This window comes from Tilletiaria anomala (genome assembly GCF_000711695.1).
Source record: "Tilletiaria anomala UBC 951 chromosome Unknown K437scaffold_30, whole genome shotgun sequence".
Taxonomy (NCBI): Eukaryota; Fungi; Basidiomycota; class Exobasidiomycetes; order Georgefischeriales; family Tilletiariaceae; genus Tilletiaria; species Tilletiaria anomala.
In genome coordinates this window covers 84,480-104,310 of record NW_013546992.1, presented here as the reverse complement: position 1 = coordinate 104,310, position 19,831 = coordinate 84,480, and the positions used below count along the sequence as shown (strand labels likewise).

Here is a 19,831-nt window from a genome sequence, read left to right as displayed (position 1 = left end):
TCGCTTGCTTTCGCCAAGTGTAGCACAAATGCTCCGGGCGGTTGGTTGGTTGGTTGACGACGGGTTGGACTGTGGGACAGAGATGGCTGGTCGGAAATGGAGGGCTACGTGGAGGGGTATTTCAACTGTTTGCACCCTTGGCTGGCTCTGAGAGGAAGCAATGCATGCCTGGGTGACAGGGGATAGTTCGTCCTGTGTTGAAGCTCAAGAAGAGGTGCTCCGCGTGGGGAGAGCCCTGACTCTGCAAGAATGGGGCCAGTCACCTGTGGGCCGTGGGGGGAGGGGGACAAGGGACATCATATCCGGTGGCCTCGAGCTGGTTCCGCCCATGTCCTCGTTCCTTTATCATCTCCAAACGCCGGACCGGGACCAGACTCTGACGTGGGGGGGAGACGGGCTGCCGACTGTGGATAGTGAACTGTAGACTCCCAGTTGCACCGAATACTTTTGGAAGTCATCATCACATCCTGGTCGCGATGCAATGTGCATGTTGTGAGGGTGGCAGTGAGGTAGCAGGTATACTGGCTGTGGCGAAAAGAGAGACCTGTTTGCAGGAAAGGCCAGGCGCTACGTGATCGGATGGCACGCTGACGCGCTACATGCAAATCTGCCAACGATCGTCACAGTCAACTTCGCGCTTGACCAGGATCGCAGCGACAGTGTTACGCTCCGTTGTATGCTGCGTCGTGCAGCATTCGTCATGGTCGATCGGGCTGGCGACACACACGAGGCCGGGGGTGTGGATGGTGATGACGACCACTCCACTTGTTACGCCCTTCTACCCGACCTCTTCCTGCTTCGCGCAACGCTCAAGCCATCGGAGTTCAGCTGGATCGGCACGCCAGACGAATGCGATGAATGGCAGCGCCTGCTCGACGAGTACGAGGAGCATCAACACGGGTCTAACCTACCCGAGCACTCGGACCGATATCTAGCACCAGCTAAGGAGCTGTCCTTCAGCGTCGTGATTCTAGGCACCAAAGATGTGGCCTCGAACGGAGTGAACAGCACAGCAAGACCGCCACTCCCGCGCGTGACGCTCAACGTGCATGCACCGCTCACATCGCCTCATGAGACGCCACGGCGCCCGCAGCTTGTCCTCTCAGCGCCTGCGCTGCAAGCAGCTTCGTGTCCCGCACCCGCACCCGCAGCCATGATCGCCGGGTCGCCTGAGAGCTCTGCAGCGCATTGGCTCCAGCAGCTGCAATGGCAGCTCGAGACGTGGTGGCGCGAGCTCAAGGGGGAAGAGAACCAGCTGTTCGATTTGTACACGCACCTTGCGGCCTGGATCGCCGATCATCACATCCCGATGGAGAAGCTTCCCTTCTCGAACCCCACTGACCATTCCTTGCCGTCATATCCCCTGGCAGAGCCGTCGGAAGGCGCAATACACTCCCACAGGCCCCGCCGCCGCTGCCTCCGCCCCTGGGGCGTGCAGATGCACCGCCAGATTTTCTACACGCACCACCTCCTTTCGCAGGTCAAGCAGCGCGAACTGGCCGCCTGGTCTGCTGAGCTCGGTGTTTGGCTGCTCGTCAAGCTCGGTTACCCTGGCTTCCTCGTTCTCGAGGGCCCCAAGCACAGCTGGGAGCAGAGCCTGCTCGCCGCTCCGCCCGGGCAGCCAGGCGCAAGTGCGAGCGCATGCGCCGGGGTAGGAATTGGAGGAGGCGCGTTGGAAATGAGCAGACGCATCAAGGGCATGCAGTGGGCGAAGCTCAGCGCAAGGACCGAGGTCGACTGGGTGCATACCGCTGCACCGCCCTCGTCATCGTCATCGCAACGCCGAGACCAAGACGAAGGCGACGGCGACGAAGCCGACATGGAGGAAGGCGCGCTGCTCGCGTGTCCGCTCGCTCGAGCTTGTGTGCCAGGGGCCGGCGCGAGCGGCGGCAGGGAGGGCGCACGAGGCAAGCTGAGGACGTGCATGCGTAAGACAGAGACTCTGAAGGAGATCGTGGAGTTGTAAGTTTCGTGGGTGCATGGCAGTTTGCTATCTTGTTCTTCGGCATATCTCTCTAGGATACCCGGCCAGTGCTGACGGTGCTGTTGTCGTTGTTGCTCTACTTCTTGGATAGAATGCGCATGGTGGGCATACCGGAGGACGAGCTCGTAGATGGCTTGAGTCTGCGTGTCGGGAGCGGCAGATAGACGCATCGCTCCTACGGCGGGCGTGGTACCCCACGCCATGAACTACCTGTCTCGAGGGCAAAGGGGGAAGGTGTCCTGCCCAATTATGCTACAACAAGGTCACCTCCTACAAGTACACTTCCTCTAGCTAGTTAGCTCGGCTGTCACCCCCTCTTCCCTTCCCACTGCCTGACATAATCAATCCCAGCCTCCTTCGGCGTCCTGTACCCTCCCGCATCCAGTGAGCCTTTCTTTTGCGCTCGAATCTTCAGCCTACTCGGTCCAGCAGCTGCTTTGCTTCTGCCGCCGGCGCAGCCCTCTTCTCGCTCATGCTCTTGGTCTTGCTGCTGGCGCTGTTTGAGCCGCAACGCCTCCTCGCGCAAAGCGGCTGCACGCGCCTCCTGCCGTGCTTTCTCCGCCATTGCAGCGGAAGCTGAAGCCGAGCTGCTCATCTTTTTGGTCGCTTGCTTCTCCTTGAGCGTCTGGTGCAGCGAGAAGCAGAGGTGTCGTGAATATCGCGCTCGACTCGAGAGCAGCTCACAGCCGAAGCCATCCTGATGCTCACCGGCTTTTTATAGAACTTAGCGGATCGACCCATGATGGATTCGCTCAATGCTCGGAAAGTGAGCCTTGATAAGGTGCCGATGGAACACTCTTGCCTGTTGTGAAGTGCAAAAGTGAGCAACAATGCCTTGGATGCGTCAAAGGCGACCGTCCAGACATCCAGAATGTATTAACATCAGCTGCTGAGCAAAAAAATAACTACCGCAGGGAAAAATGAGGAGCGGTAGTCGGTAGAACAAAAAAGAGAAGGCCGCCCCACGTGGGACTCGAACCCACAACCGTGAGATCAATCTCCAATAAGTCCTAGAAGGTCTTTAAGAGTCTCAAATTCTGCCGATTGAAATAGCGAGGCCTGAAGATTCATTGCCATCACGCTGCTATAAGAAGGTTTCACTATCGCAGAAAAATGAAAAGCATAAGAAGAACAAAAAGGAGGCCGCCCCACGTGGGACTCGAACCCACAACCGTGAGATCAATCTCCAATAAGATCCTAGAAGGTCTTTAAGAGTCTCAAATTCTGCCGATTGAAATAGCGAGGCCAGGAGATGATCCTCGAATCAGGTTTGCATATATAAATGTTGCTGGAAAAGGGAATGTGCCTTTCAACATCCGCATCCCGACTTCCGCATTTTTGTCACATTGCCGGAACTGGCTGGGAGTGGCAGCTTCCGTGAGGCTTAGGTCTGGATTTATCGACATACAGCACGAAAATCATCTTCACTTCGTGGTCACGACCCATTCCACTCCATGGTCACTGAGAAGAACTGATGCATTCATGCCGATGAGACGGATGCCACGAATGAATGAAGGATATTTGTGGGCCCACTCGTCTCAAGGCTCTTCAATAGTCGGCGCCAGTCGAAAGGGAAGTGGTGGGGCCGCACCGCCCTCGTGAGGGCGGGCACAGGCAGAAGATGGCCTCAGGTGTGGCAGGCGGTGGTTCGAAGCGGCAACTGGCACCGCTGCTCAAGCTTGGAAGGCAGCACACGCGGGTGGCTACGTGCATAGAGAGAATTCACGAGGGGGGTCTGGTGAGCTATGAGCGGTTCTTGTCTATAGACAACTGTGCAATGTAACTGATTTTCCAATGCGTTCCAAGCAGCGATCAACCGCCGCACAAGCGGGCCCGTCGCGAACATCGCATGCGGCGATCGGCTCTGGTGCACTCCTGAGCTCATCTTCAGGGTTTGCATCTTTCTATCATGTTTATCCCTCCGCATCTGCCTCTTCTGCTGCTGGGCCTGGGACTCCTGGCTCGCTCGGCTTCCTCCACGAGGCTGGGCTGCCGTTCTTGAAGCAAGCAAGCCCAGGTCACGGCCAGTCTTCCCATGCGGAGCAAAGCTCTAACCAGCACACATTCTGTGGTGAGAACTCCGCCGCCGACCAGCCTGTGCGGACTTCCAAAGGCTCACACGGCTTGACCGCCGCTTGGAAAGGCAAGGCAACAACCCCAAACGTCGAGGATGTTGATCTTCAACCACCATCCCAAGCTTTCACGATTGCCGAATCTCCTTCGCAACAGCCAGAATCAATATCGCTTTCTACCCTTTCGGCAAAGGCAGCGGGTAAGCAGCCAGAACGTGCCGGGATTCTACGAAGTTCGGCGAGACCAAGGCTTATCGACTATGAACATGAGCTCGTGCAGCGCTCCCTGAAAGTCACAGACAAAGTCCTTCTTGGTGTGCTTCAGCAAGATGAGTATGACTCGATCCAAGAGGATCATTCCTCGCTAGCAGAATCTTCCAATCGTGCGCAATATTCCACTTCGAGCAAGATAGAAGCATATATCGTCTTGCGCAATCGCGCACGCAGGAACGCAATTCGTGCCTCCAATGGCCCCAGGCGGCAGCAATATTTATCGCGACTCTCCGATGAGCAGCTTGTTTCTCTTGCAGAAGAGACCATCTCAAATATCAGCAGTGCAACGACACCACACTTGGGCGAGCAGGCACAGCAGATTGCTGCGCTGTTCGTGAGTGATGTGAATGGGCCTATTTTCGACGCATCGGACCTCGAAGAAACTGGGCGGGTTTCGTTGCTGCAATCTTCGAGCAATGCAGCTGATTCGACCCAGGCACTGCTGAAAAAGCTCAAGCTTGCAGCTGACAATATCGAGCGGTCGTTCAAGCGGCACCAGAAAACGCGAGCGCCATCACAATCTGGCGGCGGGGAGCTGCGTGAGCTCGCCACCAAAGTTGCAGAAGAGGGAAAGCTGCCGAGCCAAAGTGCAGCTGTAGCGGATGACACTCTATTCAACACTCCGCTTGGCTCTGACAGGCGAAAGCTGGTGCTGGAAGCCGTGGTAAGGAGAGCTGCAGGGTGTGAGCTGTTCCCGCAACAACGACGCGGTGGCGAAGGGAGACGAGGGAAGCGGCCAGCTCTCAAACCCGCTATCTGCACCGATGTCGTCAAATTGCTTCTTGACGAACAAGGAAAGGATGCCCGCGATGCGCTGCCTCTGGTAATCGGCTCGTTATCGAGGACGAATCTGCGAGGTTTGCTCATACAGCTGCTGCGAGCGGGGGACCCCGGGCTCCTACAGACAATAGAGGGCTTGCAGAGGAGGCTGCAAGGTTGGCATATCGCATCGCGTCGAGGAGCATTGGGACAACGGCATTGCGAGAGTCAGGATGCTGTTTCGGACTTTCCAAGCCTGCAAGAAGCTGCACATTTGATAGAGTATTACCTCAAACCAGAGGTCTTCTCTGTCCGCCTCATTAAGCCCTGGAACCAAAAACGGCGCGCCGAAGCAGCTTCGTCGGCTCTGAAGGTCTTTCGCGGCCTCATCGCTCGTCTTTTACGCGCTCCTGACGAAGGAGCTAGCGAGCCATCGTTGTCAGTGGACGAAATCATCCGGCAAAGCCAACGAGACGGACATCTGCTCATAGCCTGGCTCGAACAGCGCGCATCAGACCCTGCACGCTTCGCATCTCAGAAAGCGAACCTCACCTTCTGCTTAACGCTACGGATCACGATGCTACGCTTGCTGCTGCGCGAGAAAGCAGCTGTACGCGCGGCAGTTTTCATGCGTGAGCTAGCAAAAGACATTTTTCGCATGGAGCGTCCGGTCAAAGTCGGCGAGGCAGCAGCATACAGCGGAGCGCCTCCCGACTTCTTGCAGGATCTGGCGACTGAAGCGTCGCATATCGAAGATGTCGCCGCGACGCCAGCTGAGCAGCTGCTCGCATCTTTGTGCTCTCAGACGCTCAAGCTTCACGAAGAGCAAGGCAATCCAGTGCCGGTTAAAAGTGTCCTGGCGCTTTCAGACGCTCTCATTAGTTTGACGCGCGGGGTCGTGCGAGAGTTGTCGCCGGCGGCTGTGCGCTCGTACATCGAGTCGGCCTGCGCTGTCGATTGCGCCAATGCAGCTGCCATCGCATTACTCGCCATGCGGCGGGCGACCGGACATGACCCTAATATCTTTGGCCGGTTGGAACTCAGTCCACAAATCACACTGGACGTGCTGGAGGCCATGGTGAGGGAGCGGAGAGACAGCGATGTGGAGCTGCTTTCGCGCCACGTCGATATCGACGATTTTGGCAGCGAGCAGGACAAAGACAGGTTCTTGCACATCTTGGCGAAGGCGCAAGTGCGCGAGCGCGTGATGCAAGCGTACCGGAAGCTCGACGCTGAGCATCACCTATCGTCAAAATCGATGTGGAGGATGGTGCGGTTGCTATTAGACGAAGGGAATAGCTCGCATGTCGAGGCTGAGCAGATCTACCGGAGGTACTTGGCTCAAGGAGACCAACTCGATGCGTTGGATACGACGCACACAGCATCTGCTGCCCTTGCGATCGGTCATGAAAGCGAAGCGCTTGAGTATTTGCGCAGGGCTATCGATATGAGCACCGAGCTCGACATGTCGTGCTTCAGTGCAGTCTTCCACTACCTAGCAAAACAACAACCTGAATTCGCTGTGCGCATTCTGCGATCGGCTTTCGCTTCTGATCAAGCACGACTGCAAGCCATGCACCCGACACTTGCACAGCTCTTGCCGCCCACGCTCGCTCCACGGCAGCTCGAGCCTGCAGTGCGCTCTGTCTTTGATTTGTGCTGGACATACGAGCGGCTAGATCTGGCAGATCAAGTCTACAGTCTGGCGAATAGCCACAGTCTCACGCTCGGACCTTCTGCTCGTCGCTTTGCATTTTTGCGCACCTTTCACAAACATCGTCCACTGACGGTAGCATTCGCGCTCAGCAACAGCACTGGTCAACGTCAGCTGCTAGCCGACAATGCAGGAGGCATCTGCTGGCTGATCAAACTAGCAGCTCGCAATCAGACTGTCCAAGATGGGCTCAAAATTCGGTCAATGTTGGCGACAGGCGCGGCGGTCCGCGAGGCGACCGCCAATGACTTCAGCCTGGAGGGCGGATTGCTTCTCTTCCAGACACTGTTTCGCGCGACTGGCTTGGTTGACCTCTCTACCGCGCAATTGCTCCTCACGAAGCTCAGAGCCAAAGGTCTGCAAATGATTGCTGGTCATCGGCAGCGGGAAAGAGAAGGATGGCGAGAAGCCATCCGCGCTGTGCTCGCAGCGGCTCGCAGAGCACCTGAGCTGCGCTTCGTCACTCCCATCACGCACTTTCCAAAGTCACGGCTCAGCGGCGTCAGTAAGGCACCCAGCACAGCCAACTACCTCCCTCCATCGTTCTTAAAAGCTGCTGCTACTGCATTTGCTGCACTGTCTGATGGGGCAGGCATCAACGATGTGCTCAATCAGATGCAAGCCCAGGGTTTGAATACTGCAACTCTGCGACAAACGCTTTCTCGCATGAGTACCGGAATGCTTTAGTGCGCCAGCGCAAGTTGTTGTAGTAGAGTACATGCGACGAGCTTATACCAGTACAGACGCAAGGCGAATACATGCTGGTCGTATGAATGTCAAATCTTGCTTGGCTGTGTTTCCGTGATCTCTCTTCCCCTTATGTTGTGGTTGTAAATGCTTGAGCGCCACGAGCACGCACCATCTCTGCCCTTCTTTCGATCTCGGACCTTTCCTTTTCCGACAAGTGTGGGTCCTCCGCGACTTCAACTTCAAAGCTGTCCATGAGGCTGAGGAACGATGTCCGGGTGCGCTGCACGGACGGGTCTTTGCGCGAGCGCAAAGACGTGCTGTTTCCGCCACTGTCGCTGCTGCCTGTGTTCGTCACAATGCCCGAAGCGGCTGCGATCTGGCCGCTGCCAATCTGCAATGCCAGTTTGGACGGCCCAACGCCCACTGTGATTTCAGATATGTCCAGAGGCACAGCTTCGCCGAAAAATTTGCTCAGTCTCTGTGCCTTTCGCGCTCGATGCCGCCGCAGCTCATGCTGGCCATCCGCGTCGTCCACCGACTCTTGTGTAATGAGCGACCCGATCATGGATTCTAAGTCGCTGTCGAGGTACGACGCCTGCGCTTCTGGCTGGCAGCTGTGCGCTGTGGGCGCCTCGACGGTGCTTGGTGTGGCAGGTGACGTAGCGAGGGGCAACCTGATCGATGTAGTTTCGACAGCGGAGCGCTGCAGGAGACCGGCGGAGCTGGGTCGCTTCCAGGCACTGGTTATACGATCGAGAGATTCGACTGAGAGCGAACGAAAGCTGACGGGCCCGCCGTTGTCGCCACCTTCGTCCTCCTCGAGTGAGCAGATGATCTCGCTCAGGAGATCCCGGTCGGTGTCTAGGAGAAACGCCAAGCTGGAGATGGAGTGCCTGTATGCGCTGCCGGACGAGTTGCTCTGCTGTGACGAACTCGTGCAGACAGTGTCGAACTTGCTGACCGCGTCATCTGGAGAGATGAAGGAGATTATGCCATCTCCTCTGCTATCGCGATGACTGACCCCGCGAGGCACAGACGAGTTCGCTACCGGCCGCTCATGTGCGCGCTGTGACGCGATCATCAGCGCCAGGGGTACCTTTTCGCCAAACATCTTCTCCAGCTTGCTCGCCTTTTTGACGCTGGCGAATCGTTCGCGCGCAGAAAAGCTCGACGCGAAGCCTTGTTCTGCTTCTGGCAGGGAACTAGGCGACTTGAGGTCGGCCGTGTTGGTGAACTGCAACTGCCTGCTGTTTCCCTCGTCCACCGCTGCTGCCGCCACGCCCGACCCGTAGCCGTCCCTTCGGAGCGCCTTCAAAAGGCCAGCGGTAGATGCCGAGAAGGGAGATGACGTGGCGCTTTCGGCTGTCGGCGTCGTTGCATCCTGCACAAGATGGCCCGAGACGATCATCTCTGGTGGTACGACGGCACCGAGCCAGCGGGAGAGCTTTGCGATCTTTTTCTTGCGTTCTTCGCGGCTGAGCGTGTTGGTGCGCGCACCGAGCGCGTCCAGCGCGCTCAGTGGGCCGCCACTGTTGTTGCCGACACCAGTGCCGAAGCCAGCGGAGGAAGGGTATGTATGAGATGCAACCCGCTTGGGGCCGGAAGCCTGGGAGCGCAGGTGCAGCTTCTGCAGTGACTTGGGTATAGTCGACGCGGAGTTCTGCGTCTGCGTCGCGGCGATAGTCGTAACAGCAGCGCAAGCAGCAGGGCTGGGCCGATTGGATCCTGGCTCGAGGCCGAGTACGGCTGCTGCTTTGGGCTGCACGTTGACGGGATCAGAATGAGGCTGCAAGTACACCAGACTGATGATCGGCCGCGCGGTGGGGCTAAGCGGGTAGATGCCGTCAATGGCTTGGTGCGATGTGCCTTGCGGAGAGAGGTTGGGCGAGACGCACGAGAAGCTCGCGGAGCGTTTGCGCGCTGCGGGCGAGCTCGCGACCAAGCCAGCTCCCGAGCCCCAGCCGCTGTGCTGCATATAGCGACTGTTGTTGTTGTCCTTGCTGCTTCTCGCAGTGGTGCATGTCGTGGTGGCGCTGACAGAGCTGAGCAAAGACGCCGGGTCGGCTGCATCGACGCTGCCGCGCCGACGCCTGAAACTCCGCTGCGCGAGCGCCGCAGCTTTTGCCTGCTGGGGCCGCATGTACGGGACTATGCTGGCGATCGTGCCGGCCGACTCTTCTCCGAGCAGCCTGGTGAGCTTCTGATTGCGCCTGACTTGCTCGGAACGCTCGTATGCAGTTAGCAAAGCAATGTTGGAGGGCAGGGTGTCCCGTGGTTGTTGCGTCTGCGACTGCTGCTGTTGTTGTTGTTGTTGTTGTTGCTGTGACTGTGGCTGAACAGGGATATTCGAGGGTAGCGGATCTGGGCCGACGCCACTGACAACTGTATCCAGGTTGGCATGGCTGGGCCTGTTCGGCAGCAGCGGTTGATGCATTTCGTCGGCGGAGCCGAAGGAAGCAGAGTTTGCGCTGCTAATGGACGCGATCGAAGCCTTGCGCAGGCTCGGGACATAGCTGTTCCAGTGCTCCACCATGTGGTGCGGGAACGAAGAGGGTGGCGATGAGGACGCTCTGGCCAATGGCTGCTGCTGCGGCGGCAATGGAAGATGATTGGCTGACAGCCGACGCGGAGAAGTTCCTACGAGTGGAGAGCATCGATCGGTCGTGTAGGGTGAATACGGTGACTGGATGCCGGGCGAAGGCGGCGTGGACGATGGCGTGCGGTGCAGGCTCAAGCTCTCCAGGCTGGTAGAAGACAAGGCGAGTCGCTCGACAGAACCAATGTATCCGCTGCTGCCGTCAATGCCATCTTGGCCGTGTTGGTTCGTCAAGCACCTGAGAGCTTCCTGCGAGCGGTTCATCGAATATCGACTGATTCGCTTTGATCGACCTGGCGCACGGAACTCTTCCGGCGTGAGCACTCGGTGCTCACGGGGCGCTAGCGCTGATGCTGATGGCGCCGCAGGCTGTGCTGCAGCTGCTATCGTGGCTGCCATAGTGATTGCGTGAGAGCCACGTACATGCGCTGGGTAGTGGTCGGTGGTTCAGTGATTCGCGATGTTGTCGCAGACAGGGACGGGGACAGCGTAGTAACCAGCCACACAAAACGGCCAAAGCATTTCATGAATCAACGATCACCAACGTCAGTGCCACGTCCGAAATGAAGCAAACGAGAAGAAGAGGGGTCATTGCTCTGGCCATATCCAAGCGTACTCACGAGTCACTGTATGATATATCCCCTAACAGGCACGGTTGTATCATCCCGATATCCTGTTCCAGGCTTTCCCCTCCTCGTCTGGGGTCCCGCCCGCCGCTCCGACAACGTTGAGCAATGTGCGTTGCGACCGACAAGGAAGACTATGCAGTGAGGCAGTAAACGGAGTTGGAAAATGGAGTAGAGCAAGGCTGTGTCGCAGCTTGCCGAATGTGTGCGCCATATGCTGTCTGCGGTCAGCTGCCGCGACTTCTTGGTCTCGAACCCCAACCGGCTCCAGGGTGCTGCAAGTGCACACTGCACGCTGGGTACTGTAATCTGGATGCCCGATACCATGTGGGATTGCTGCTCGAACGCCTGTGAGCGATTTCCGACGTGGCCCCTACTTCATTGGCGGCCGACAGAGGCTGTCAGTGGCTGGCTGGAAGGTTACCTGCGTGCAACTGGCTCGGTAGGTAGTCTGTCCGAGTCTATGCCTGCCCGCTGTCAGTGTCGCTCCCAACAAAGATGCGAGGCGCGTACTTTCGGCACTCGCCAGGGCGGCATGCACGCACGACCTTGACAAGTCGCCCGTTTATGATTTGTTGATGAAAGAGACGAGAGTGCGACATGGGAATTGTGGAGCGGCCTGAGAAACCTATCCTCCTCGTCTTCATGGGGGTTTGGGTGGCGCCAGGCGGGGCGGGGTGGGGCGAGGTAGAGAGCAGGCCGTCGGCGTGCGGTGGCCACGTGCCACAACTTTGGACACAGGGGAGAGGTGAAGTCCCATTCTACCCACCGCCAGAGGGTCCCTGCCTGCTTTAGGACAGGGCGCTGCCTGGATTAAAAATTCATTCTTTTTTATCGTTCGCCCTCCTCCATACTGCCCGCGTCAAAGGTAGGGTGGACAACACTGCCCTGGCCCCCGATACCGCCTCCGGGCAGTGTGGCATATAATAGATGACAGCGGGTGCGTATGGACAGCACCATCATCGTACCAACTTTCGACCAAGAGTACCTGTCAAGTCGAATACGTCAAGCTGCTCAACCACGCACACACGAGCGCAGCAAGCTCCTCAGAAGCCCAGTTTTGCAAAGCGACAATGGTTACATCAGCGATATGGGCGCAGCGGGAGGCACCATGGCAACGAAGTGGGAGGTGATGCGTTACCCCTGACTAGCAGCGTACTAGAAGCCTTCGTTGCGTTTTTCTCGTCAGCAGCGGAAGCAGCAAGTAAAACGAAAGCGCCAGAGTGCTGGAGATTGATCGGTCGAAGGTCCTTGGGTAGATGCTGGTACCTACCCTACATATAACGCAAAGTGCAGCATCACCTTGTCCTCAAGCCATCTGCAATAACCAGCACAATCGCAAATGTGGACAAGTGTGGCGCTCGTGCGCGTGATCAAATGGGAACTGGTTCCTACGTGCTTCGACAACCGCTAAATGAATCGAGTCTGCGATTCACCAATTTCATTAGTGCCGCAAAGCTTTAGGTGTGTAGACATCTCTCCTACGAGAGTACGTTGCTAGGACTGCAACGAGGGGCACAAGCGCCGGCGTGATGGGCGGGCTGCTCCACGCGGCGGTGTCTGCAAGGGCGCGTAAGCGACAATCGGGTTCGCCGGAAACTTTGGAGTATTCATATAGATATCACTACCATTCGTGGGGGCCACATGTGCCTGCATTACGGCCACGCCGAGGTTCCTGACGGAGAGGGCATTGGCTAGGCTTGGGTGGTCGGCGTCATGTATTGTGGTATCGTAAGTAACTCGGTGAGCTTCCGGGGGGAGTACTAGTAAGTCTCTGGTCAGGTGAGCCTCCGATCGATCATGTCGCGGCAGTCGGTGCACCAGCTGCTGCACAAAGCCCTTGTGCTGAGCATGATCACCGTTGACGCGTAAGTCTCGGAGTCGTGCGACGACTCTCTCCGTACTCTGGGAAGAGGGTTGCTCACGCCGGAATTCGCTTTTGAAGGCGTCTCAGGGCAAGGTCGACTACCCGATCGAGCGTCTCAGGGAACAGTATCAGCCACAGGATGCGTCCCTGAGATTGTTGGCCGCCGCAGCAGTTTGCTCGTCCGGGTGGATCAGACCCACGAGCACAGACTTGACCTTGCACGAGGCCAGCCACGCTTCTGGATCATTCTTTCACCATGCCGTGGAATGGGGTTAGCTGTACGTTCGACATCCCAAACCAATGCTGACGCGCCCCCCTTTATGGGCCGGACTCGGGCGCTTGTTCACAGACATTTGGCGCCACCCTGGGCATCGTCTTCTTCAATTCTGCGAGCTGCAATCGCAGCTCATGGGACTCAAGCTCAAGATCCTTGACAGTTGTCTTCAGCATTGTGGAATGCAGTCTTCAGATATCCTCGGGTTTTTTTAAAACCGTCCCAAGTCCACCGCCTTCTGGTCGGTCTTGGCTTGACTTCTGTCGCGATCGGAGTGCGATTTCTTTTGACATCTTCTGGCCAGCAGGAGTCGACGTGCTCGAGAGCTAAAGCGTCCTTCGGTGTTGAGCGACAAGCGTACCAGACGCTGATCGAAGTTTCGAGCAAGTGGTAGTGCGCGCTGTTAGTAGCTGATAGGAACTGCTGTTGTGCCTTCAATGTGATATTCAGTAGAAACGTGACGCGACGGAAACAACCATCTTTTGGAGTCACCCAACAACCGTGCCTCTCACTATTTCCCGCAATCCCAGCGAACTAATAAGAACAATCCCTTCAAGTCTCCAAAAGCCTGGATGGCTGAGAATGACGCACACCACGTACACAACGTCCATCGTTCAGATTCCTCACAGTCTCACATCGCTTACGGATGTTCACAGCGTTCAGCCATTCTCCGTCAAGGGTCAGCACATCATCAGCGTTCGGTGTGCAGCGTTCAAAGGCTTCACCCAGCACGTGTGTCGAGAATCCTCAGATACGCGGTCCTGCTAGGGGCTTGGGAAATCTGTAGGACAAGCTTGAACACGTGAGAATTGAAAATAGTTGTTGGGGTTTGTGAACCCAGCCGAGCGCTGAAATCCTACGTACTATGGAATTAGTATGCGAGTGTTTGTTTCGTCGTGCCTGAATGGGGAATGTCATCTTGATATCTGGATCAGATCACGTTTGTTCGTTGTTGGAATCTTGTCTAGACTGATGGAGTCAAGACGTTTGAACCGGACCTATTCGAACATCTCTCCAAAAGGACTGTTTTATACTTTTGTACGTAGATATTGAAATGGATTCAGTGGCTTGAACTGGCTCAAGTCTAAATTCAAAAAGCCTCACGCGCAGGGTTGGGGCACTGGCGCGGTTTGGGGCAACAGGTTCTGTGACCCGATCACCCGAAATGCGGAGAGACACTTGAAAATTTGTTCCCCACAGCAGATTGCCACAACAAGCGCCGCTTTTAAGCGCAGAAGCGGCACGCTTCCACACCAGTTCCACCTTCATCACCGCGTGGTTGGGCGGCTGCGCGCCACAGTCACCGCATGATCTCCAGCTAGCTCGACAGATTTTCGGTCCAGTCCCTTTCAGTTCGGGACGTGCTACAAATATTCATTCGTATGTACATACGACAGATATGCTTATGAAGCCAGCCAATATTCCAGCGCCACATCCGAATTCAACCGCCGCTCACCAGATCATTGCTCGCATGGCGCGAAGTTAGGACGCGGCTCCCAGTATAGTCAAGACAGGCGGAATGCGAGCCACGCTTCCGGATCCACTCTCCTTGAACAGCATGCTGTGATAAACAACTTGAACATGCTCGTCATCCAAGAGTGCAGTGGGTAATAATGAGGAATAACGCTGATGCGAAGAGCCCGCGTTGGGGCTTCGGCTCCAACAAGATTCGAGGTCGCAGGCAGGAGGCCCATGCTCTGTAGCCGAAGCCACGAACTGCCCAGGTGTAACAAACGGCTTCCTTCCTTGCTACCATGATCCAGCCGTTCCGTAAAGTCGACGTATCTCGGAAAGTGTAGCGCATTTGTGTCCTCACCGATCGACCACGGCCATTGTAGAAGCGGTGGCCAGTCTACCGCCTTCCCATCATTCATGGGTGTGCGTTTACAGCATCCATGGGAAAAAGTCATTGTCAAGTCCTTTATGCTGAGAGCCGAAGGCGCACAAAGGGTTTGGACACCCACGTCTAAGCTTGCGTCCTGGAAAAGGCGACGCACAATATTCGTCTGATTGCTACATCGGTTCAAAATGTTAAGAGCTAGCGGCTACGCCAGTCCAGATGGGTCTGCCATGACCAGAAGGGGCTTTGCGCCAAAACCAGTTCTCCACCACGAGGTCATTAGCACCATGGGGAGTCCTCGAGCTGAAAGGTCTAAGGGCCATGGCTCACGATATCGAGAGAAACTGGCCAAGTCGGATGCTGAGGTCATCGATACCGTCTCAAAGGTCTTTGACACAGGCCTGTCGAAGCACACACTTGCAAGCGACGCCGTCATGACCCACAGCCGTTCAAGCAAGTCCTCCAAGAGCAAGTCGGACGACAAAGCCATCCCGAGCTTCCCCAGTAGCCGCGAGATTTTGGGGCCCTGGTGTGTTTTCGAGACAAACCTGTCCAAGTATCATTTCGAAGGTTTCTTCAACAAGGCGGGCAAGTGGCGCCGTCGTAATGTCATTTTCACGAAGACTCAGTCCGACGCATTCACCGCACAGCGCAACTGTGAAGATTCGGAAGTCCTCCTCCAGTCCCTTCAGGAGGCGTACATCCATGTGCTTAAAGACGACAAAAAAGAGCTCGAGCGGCTCCGTATCACTGCTAAATCTAAAATCGGTGTCGTAGATAAGGGCCTGCGCCACCCAGGCCCACGCTTTCACCTCAGCATAGTAGGCCAGGTGCGCGGGACGCCTCCCGTCGCCGAATGGGCCTTTTCTATTGACCACGAGCAGGAGCTGCGCCAGCTGCGGGATATGATGCAGGTTCGTTCGAGGTGGCTAGCTAGTCTCACCTTTCGCAGAACGAAATGACTGACCGATGATGCACGCCTTTCACTAGAATACGGTCGACAGCCTGGGCGCGGCAGAGAAACTCTTTGCAGGAGAAAGGCCTCTGTGTTCACCACCGAGCACGGTCTGTTCTCCACAAATTCATCTGAGTCTCTTCAGCTCACACTATCCCACGCTGGCGGCGGAAGAAGCGGCAGTAACAGAAACAACAACAGCTACGGTACCGGTCGCCCGAGTGAAGCATCCTTCAGCTTCAGCTTCACAGCCGAACCGATTATCTTATCCGAAATACGGCAGCCAAAATCAAGAGAATCTGGGAGCATATAACTTGTCAAGGCCAAGGGACGTCATCCTCACACAGCCCACCAACAACCCCAAAGTCCGAAAGATGTCTGGTAACGAATCTGCTTTGCCGTCGTTGAGCAACTCGAGATGCGAAAGCTCGTACGAAAGAAATATCTTGTCGACACAAGGCTCGTTGCAGCTGCCTGCTTCGATCATCGACATAAACGTTCTGCTGAGGAACACTAGCTTAGAAGATGACACGGAGAGTCTCTCCAGCTTTGAAATCGGAAGCACCCTCGGGATGTCTGACTCCTTGCTTGGTCGACACAATAATTCGTCCACCGATTCGCTGCAGAGCACTGCGTCGTGCCCCACCCTCACTCAGACGCACAGCAAGCCAGCCTTTTCTTCGACCTCCTCTGGGCTACCTGCTGCAAGCGATATCAGCTTTGGTAGAAAGTACAGCTCCAAGCCCGCCCCGTTGACTAGCGTAAGCAGTCAAACCTCTGCCTCGCCAGACTGGGCCCCGTCTCAATTTAGCAACACTTTCGACAGTCGGAGTCAGGCTTCACCGAAAGACAATAGCTACAAGGCGGAGTGCAGAAACGCGCTATCAGCCACAGAACAACTGCTGTATTCCCTCGAGGATGTTCTGAGCCCGGCTGCTTCCACTTCATCGGCTTTAAGTCCATTGCCTGTGACGACGCCCAAATCTTTCATGTACCCACGAGACGCCTTTTCGCTGATGTCCGAGCTTTCCGACCAACCCGAGCTCAACAGCAAGGTGATGCGCGCGAAAGCAGGGGCCCGGACGGAGGCCCCGCCTGCACTCTGTTGCGACGATGCGTTCCAAGACCTGATTGCCCCAGCTAAGAAGCAAGCGCCAACGATGCTCACCCCCGACTCCTTGCCGTCGCCACGGCCCGACTCTCCCACGGATCCGATGAGCCCCAATTCCGAAGATGAGAACCACCACCAGAAGAAATCTGATAGCCCATGGACTCAAACAGACACGGTTGACATTATCGGCTCGCTTCGTCAGATCACCCTTGTCGACGACAGCGCCTTTTCTTTTGAGGGGAAAGAAGAAGAGCCGGCAGAAGTGACAACCACCGTCGCAGATCTTGTGCACGGTAGCGAGCTGCAGTGGGCACAGCGAAGTACGCCCCCTGCATCCTTTGCGCTTCCCGCTCTGACGAACAAGGGCGCTTTGGGCCACATGGCATACCATCATGAGTTGGGCCCACCGGTGCGTCAAGCTTCAGATGACATCCTGCGCAGCCCCTCTGCTTTCTCGAAGGTTGTGGACTGGCTTCCATTGCTGCCACGAAGCTCAGTCGACGACGAACAAAACGCGTCGAGGAAAGGAAGCTTTCCGTACCCACAAGTCCAGCGCTCGGTTGCTGCATCGCCTCCCCTTTTGCAACGAGGGAAGCATGGCAGCCTGCCGCCACCGCTCTGGCTGGAGCGTTTGCAAAGCGACAATAAAGTTGCAAATCTAACCAAGCCCTCTCCGCCCTTCAGTACCCACCAGGCGCCGACAAAGTTGCATCGGTCATCGAATACGCCCACGCCCACGCCGACACCGACCAGCGCCATCTCGAACATATCCACATCAACGGCGTCATCCGGCTCGACCATCACGCCGCCTGGTTCCGCCAAGGCGGTCGTCTCTTCCATATCGCCAGGGAGCACGATGGTCGACGCGCCTGCATGGTCCAAATTGCCAACCCCGAGCCTGCAGCAGCAGTCGCAGTGGCAGCAGCGCGAGGCGGAGTCTCGTACGTCAAGCTTCCGGGCTGGTGGCACGATGCCCGACTCGCCTGCACGCACACGAATGCCGAGTCCAGGGCTGCCTCCCCCACAGCCTCTGACAGCGTTGCCGGTTACACCAACGTCTGCGTCTGTGCAGGCGGCGGGGCAGCAGAACAGCGGTTCTACAGCGTCAGCGACGAGCCCGCGCGCCGCGGCGTTGTTCTCGAGTACATCGAGCGTGCTGAAGAGCAAGAGGTCCAGCAGCTCTGTGATCAGCAACAGCAGCAGCACCGCCACATGCAGCAGCAGCACATGCAGCAGCGGCACATGCAGTAGCAGCACGAGCAGCATGATAGCTGCCGGTGGCGCGGTGCTGGGGACGCGGAGCAGTGCAAGCAGCTTGGGCAGCGGCAGCGGCAGCGCATTTGTCAATGCAGGCGCGAGCGAGAAGGAGCAGCAGCAATTTCTGCGCAGTGTGAGCGTGCGGCAGCGCGTGATGGACTACGCGAAAAAGTTCGACTACGCCTCGTCGGCGGCGCTGCCGGTCGAGGCGAAGGAGATGATCAGGCGCAGCAGCGATAGCTAGCGCTCATTGGGAGCTGCTCCTGCTTGTTCCACTGCTTCTTCGTGATCGCCTTGTCGCGCCGTTCGGCCTTTTAGATACACGGGCATACACGACACGAACACACGAGGTACGAAGATCGCCTTGCATTTACATCCATTAGGGTGCATGACGTACAATCCTTCTTTCGTAAATCATTGCGAGACGCTCGGACATGTCTATTCTACGTTGTACACTTTTTCCCATCGAGTGATTGGAGGGGTGGACATGGACATTAAGGTTGTAAAGTTCTAACGACACTACATTATTATCTGCGACGTTTCCATTTAAGCACATGGATCTACAACGATGTCGCCTTTGTGGGCGCTCAGTGATTTTTACGCCGCCCGCCTGTTTGCGCGAGAGAGAAGACTTGCCGGCTCGTGAGCATCCTGCGTGGCGTCCGCTCGTGCGCGACGCCGCAGCTGGGCCCTCGGGGTCTTTGCGAAGACCCAACCTGTCAGGCTTCTGGCTTCGTCCATCAAGCGGATCAAGCTTGGCGAGCCAGGCATGCTCGTCAAGGTGAGGATGAATCCTGCTCGGACCTTTTGCAATGAAAAGGTGCTAACGGGCAATTGCCCGGCTCTGCGCCCATGCCTTTATCATCATCGGCCGTCGTTTGTCGCGTCTGTGCCGTCGGCGACATCCAATGCAGCGCTGCTCTTCTGCTGTCCAAGGACCGAGGGGGGCCAATAGACTTGCGAGGTGAGGCAATGAGGAAAGCGGCCATGCGCGCGTCCGGCGCGCTGCCGCGAAACGAATAAGATGCGGACTGATGTCGTTCGCTCGCCTCATCAAGCCATCGGGTATTTGCTGGCCTCCCTCGGCTCTGGTGTCTTCATTGTGTCGGACCCATGACCTGCAAAGGTCTCGCGCAGATAGTTATACACTCTTTCCATAGAACAGGTAGATACCTCGGCTCTTGAGACAGCTCGAGAGAGAAACACAACATGTACCAGTACGACAGAGTACATACTCGTTGTGCTTACTTGGTTACCGGCTGCAGGTCAAGGAGCGGAACTTCAGGCTTTCTTCAACAGACAGATTCTCCGTACTTTGGAAGCTGATGTGCTCATGCCTTCTGCGTTGATGTACTGTTGCACGTTGACGCCCGCTTGATGGAACGGGTCGACTCACGGAACTCGGAAGGCGGTTCTGCCGTTCTCTTACCCTGCTCTGCCTTAAGTGCCAGGCAGCTTATAGGCAGGGGGCGGTGCAGACTGCAGGGTCGGGCAGGGGTACATATGTAGACGGCGGTTCTTCTGCGGGAACTAGACAGTCAGGAGCCCAAAGGGAGCCGTGATGAGCAGTTTGGCGAGGGAAGCAGAAGAGTGTGTATGGCGTGTGGTGTTGTGCTTCGATCGCCCTCCAATCACCGAGCGGGACGCAGCGGAACTGCTCACTGTGGGTCGCGGAAATCCAAACCATGGTTCTTCGGTGGGTACAAACCGAAAGTGCCCCGTCGGCTATGGCCTTGATAGACGCATAAACAACGTGCGTGACGCATTACACAAGAGAAGCGATTCGGCTTTGTTGTGCCGTCTGGCCTGTTGG

The 19,831-nt window shown here is 56.7% G+C and overlaps 6 protein-coding genes and 1 non-coding gene across 7 annotated transcripts; 4 read left to right on the top strand and 3 right to left on the bottom strand.

Annotated features, from left to right (window-relative positions):
- The first annotated feature begins 455 nt into the window (after positions 1-455).
- K437DRAFT_255893 (uncharacterized protein) lies at positions 456-2,538 on the top strand. Its single transcript, XM_013388385.1, has 2 exons — positions 456-1,962; positions 2,076-2,538. Exons 1-2 carry the CDS (start codon positions 701-703, stop codon positions 2,146-2,148), a joined length of 1,335 nt encoding a protein of 444 aa, XP_013243839.1. The 5' UTR covers positions 456-700; the 3' UTR covers positions 2,149-2,538.
- On the bottom strand, positions 2,209-2,855 carry K437DRAFT_273699 (uncharacterized protein). Its single transcript, XM_013388384.1, has 2 exons — positions 2,693-2,855; positions 2,209-2,609 (listed from the first exon to the last, which is right to left on the bottom strand). Exons 1-2 carry the CDS (start codon positions 2,723-2,725, stop codon positions 2,292-2,294), a joined length of 351 nt encoding a protein of 116 aa, XP_013243838.1. The 5' UTR covers positions 2,726-2,855; the 3' UTR covers positions 2,209-2,291.
- Positions 2,856-3,128: 273 nt separating this feature from the next.
- On the bottom strand, positions 3,129-3,230 carry K437DRAFT_t24. Its single transcript has one exon. It is a non-coding gene; the product is annotated as a tRNA-Lys (tRNA).
- Positions 3,231-3,429: 199 nt separating this feature from the next.
- K437DRAFT_294112 (uncharacterized protein) lies at positions 3,430-7,564 on the top strand. The gene is made up of 2 exons (XM_013388383.1): positions 3,430-3,722; positions 3,791-7,564. The coding sequence occupies exons 1-2, from the start codon at positions 3,606-3,608 to the stop codon at positions 7,487-7,489; spliced, it is 3,816 nt and encodes a 1,271-aa protein (XP_013243837.1). The 5' UTR covers positions 3,430-3,605; the 3' UTR covers positions 7,490-7,564.
- K437DRAFT_99902 (uncharacterized protein) lies at positions 7,555-10,803 on the bottom strand. The gene is made up of 2 exons (XM_013388382.1): positions 10,709-10,803; positions 7,555-10,516 (listed from the first exon to the last, which is right to left on the bottom strand). The coding sequence occupies exon 2, from the start codon at positions 10,485-10,487 to the stop codon at positions 7,620-7,622; it is 2,868 nt and encodes a 955-aa protein (XP_013243836.1). The 5' UTR covers positions 10,488-10,516; positions 10,709-10,803; the 3' UTR covers positions 7,555-7,619.
- Positions 10,804-14,612: 3,809 nt separating this feature from the next.
- On the top strand, positions 14,613-18,417 carry K437DRAFT_99777 (uncharacterized protein). The gene is made up of 2 exons (XM_013388381.1): positions 14,613-15,609; positions 15,686-18,417. The coding sequence occupies exons 1-2, from the start codon at positions 14,884-14,886 to the stop codon at positions 18,260-18,262; spliced, it is 3,303 nt and encodes a 1,100-aa protein (XP_013243835.1). The 5' UTR covers positions 14,613-14,883; the 3' UTR covers positions 18,263-18,417.
- A 263-nt stretch (positions 18,418-18,680) lies between these two features.
- Positions 18,681-19,022, top strand: K437DRAFT_99839 (uncharacterized protein). The gene has a single exon (XM_013388380.1). It carries the CDS (start codon positions 18,788-18,790, stop codon positions 18,971-18,973), a length of 186 nt encoding a protein of 61 aa, XP_013243834.1. The 5' UTR covers positions 18,681-18,787; the 3' UTR covers positions 18,974-19,022.
- Positions 19,023-19,831: the final 809 nt, after the last annotated feature.

Coding starts and splice junctions, on each gene's coding strand:
- K437DRAFT_273699 (XM_013388384.1), bottom strand. CDS start 2,725: ATGGGTCGATCCGCTAAGTTCTATAAAAAGCCG. Junction 2,610..2,692: donor CTAAGTTCTATAAAAAGCCG/GTGAGCATCAGG, acceptor TCGCTGCACCAG/ACGCTCAAGGAGAAGCAAGC.
- K437DRAFT_99777 (XM_013388381.1), top strand. CDS start 14,884: ATGTTAAGAGCTAGCGGCTACGCCAGTCCAGATGGGTCTGCCATGACC. Junction 15,610..15,685: donor AGCTGCGGGATATGATGCAG/GTTCGTTCGAGG, acceptor GCCTTTCACTAG/AATACGGTCGACAGCCTGGG.
- K437DRAFT_294112 (XM_013388383.1), top strand. CDS start 3,606: ATGGCCTCAGGTGTGGCAGGCGGTGGTTCGAAGCGGCAACTGGCACCG. Junction 3,723..3,790: donor GAATTCACGAGGGGGGTCTG/GTGAGCTATGAG, acceptor ATGCGTTCCAAG/CAGCGATCAACCGCCGCACA.
- K437DRAFT_99902 (XM_013388382.1), bottom strand. CDS start 10,487: ATGGCAGCCACGATAGCAGCTGCAGCACAGCCTGCGGCGCCATCAGCA.
- K437DRAFT_255893 (XM_013388385.1), top strand. CDS start 701: ATGGTCGATCGGGCTGGCGACACACACGAGGCCGGGGGTGTGGATGGT. Junction 1,963..2,075: donor CTGAAGGAGATCGTGGAGTT/GTAAGTTTCGTG, acceptor CTTCTTGGATAG/AATGCGCATGGTGGGCATAC.
- K437DRAFT_99839 (XM_013388380.1), top strand. CDS start 18,788: ATGCTCGTCAAGGTGAGGATGAATCCTGCTCGGACCTTTTGCAATGAA.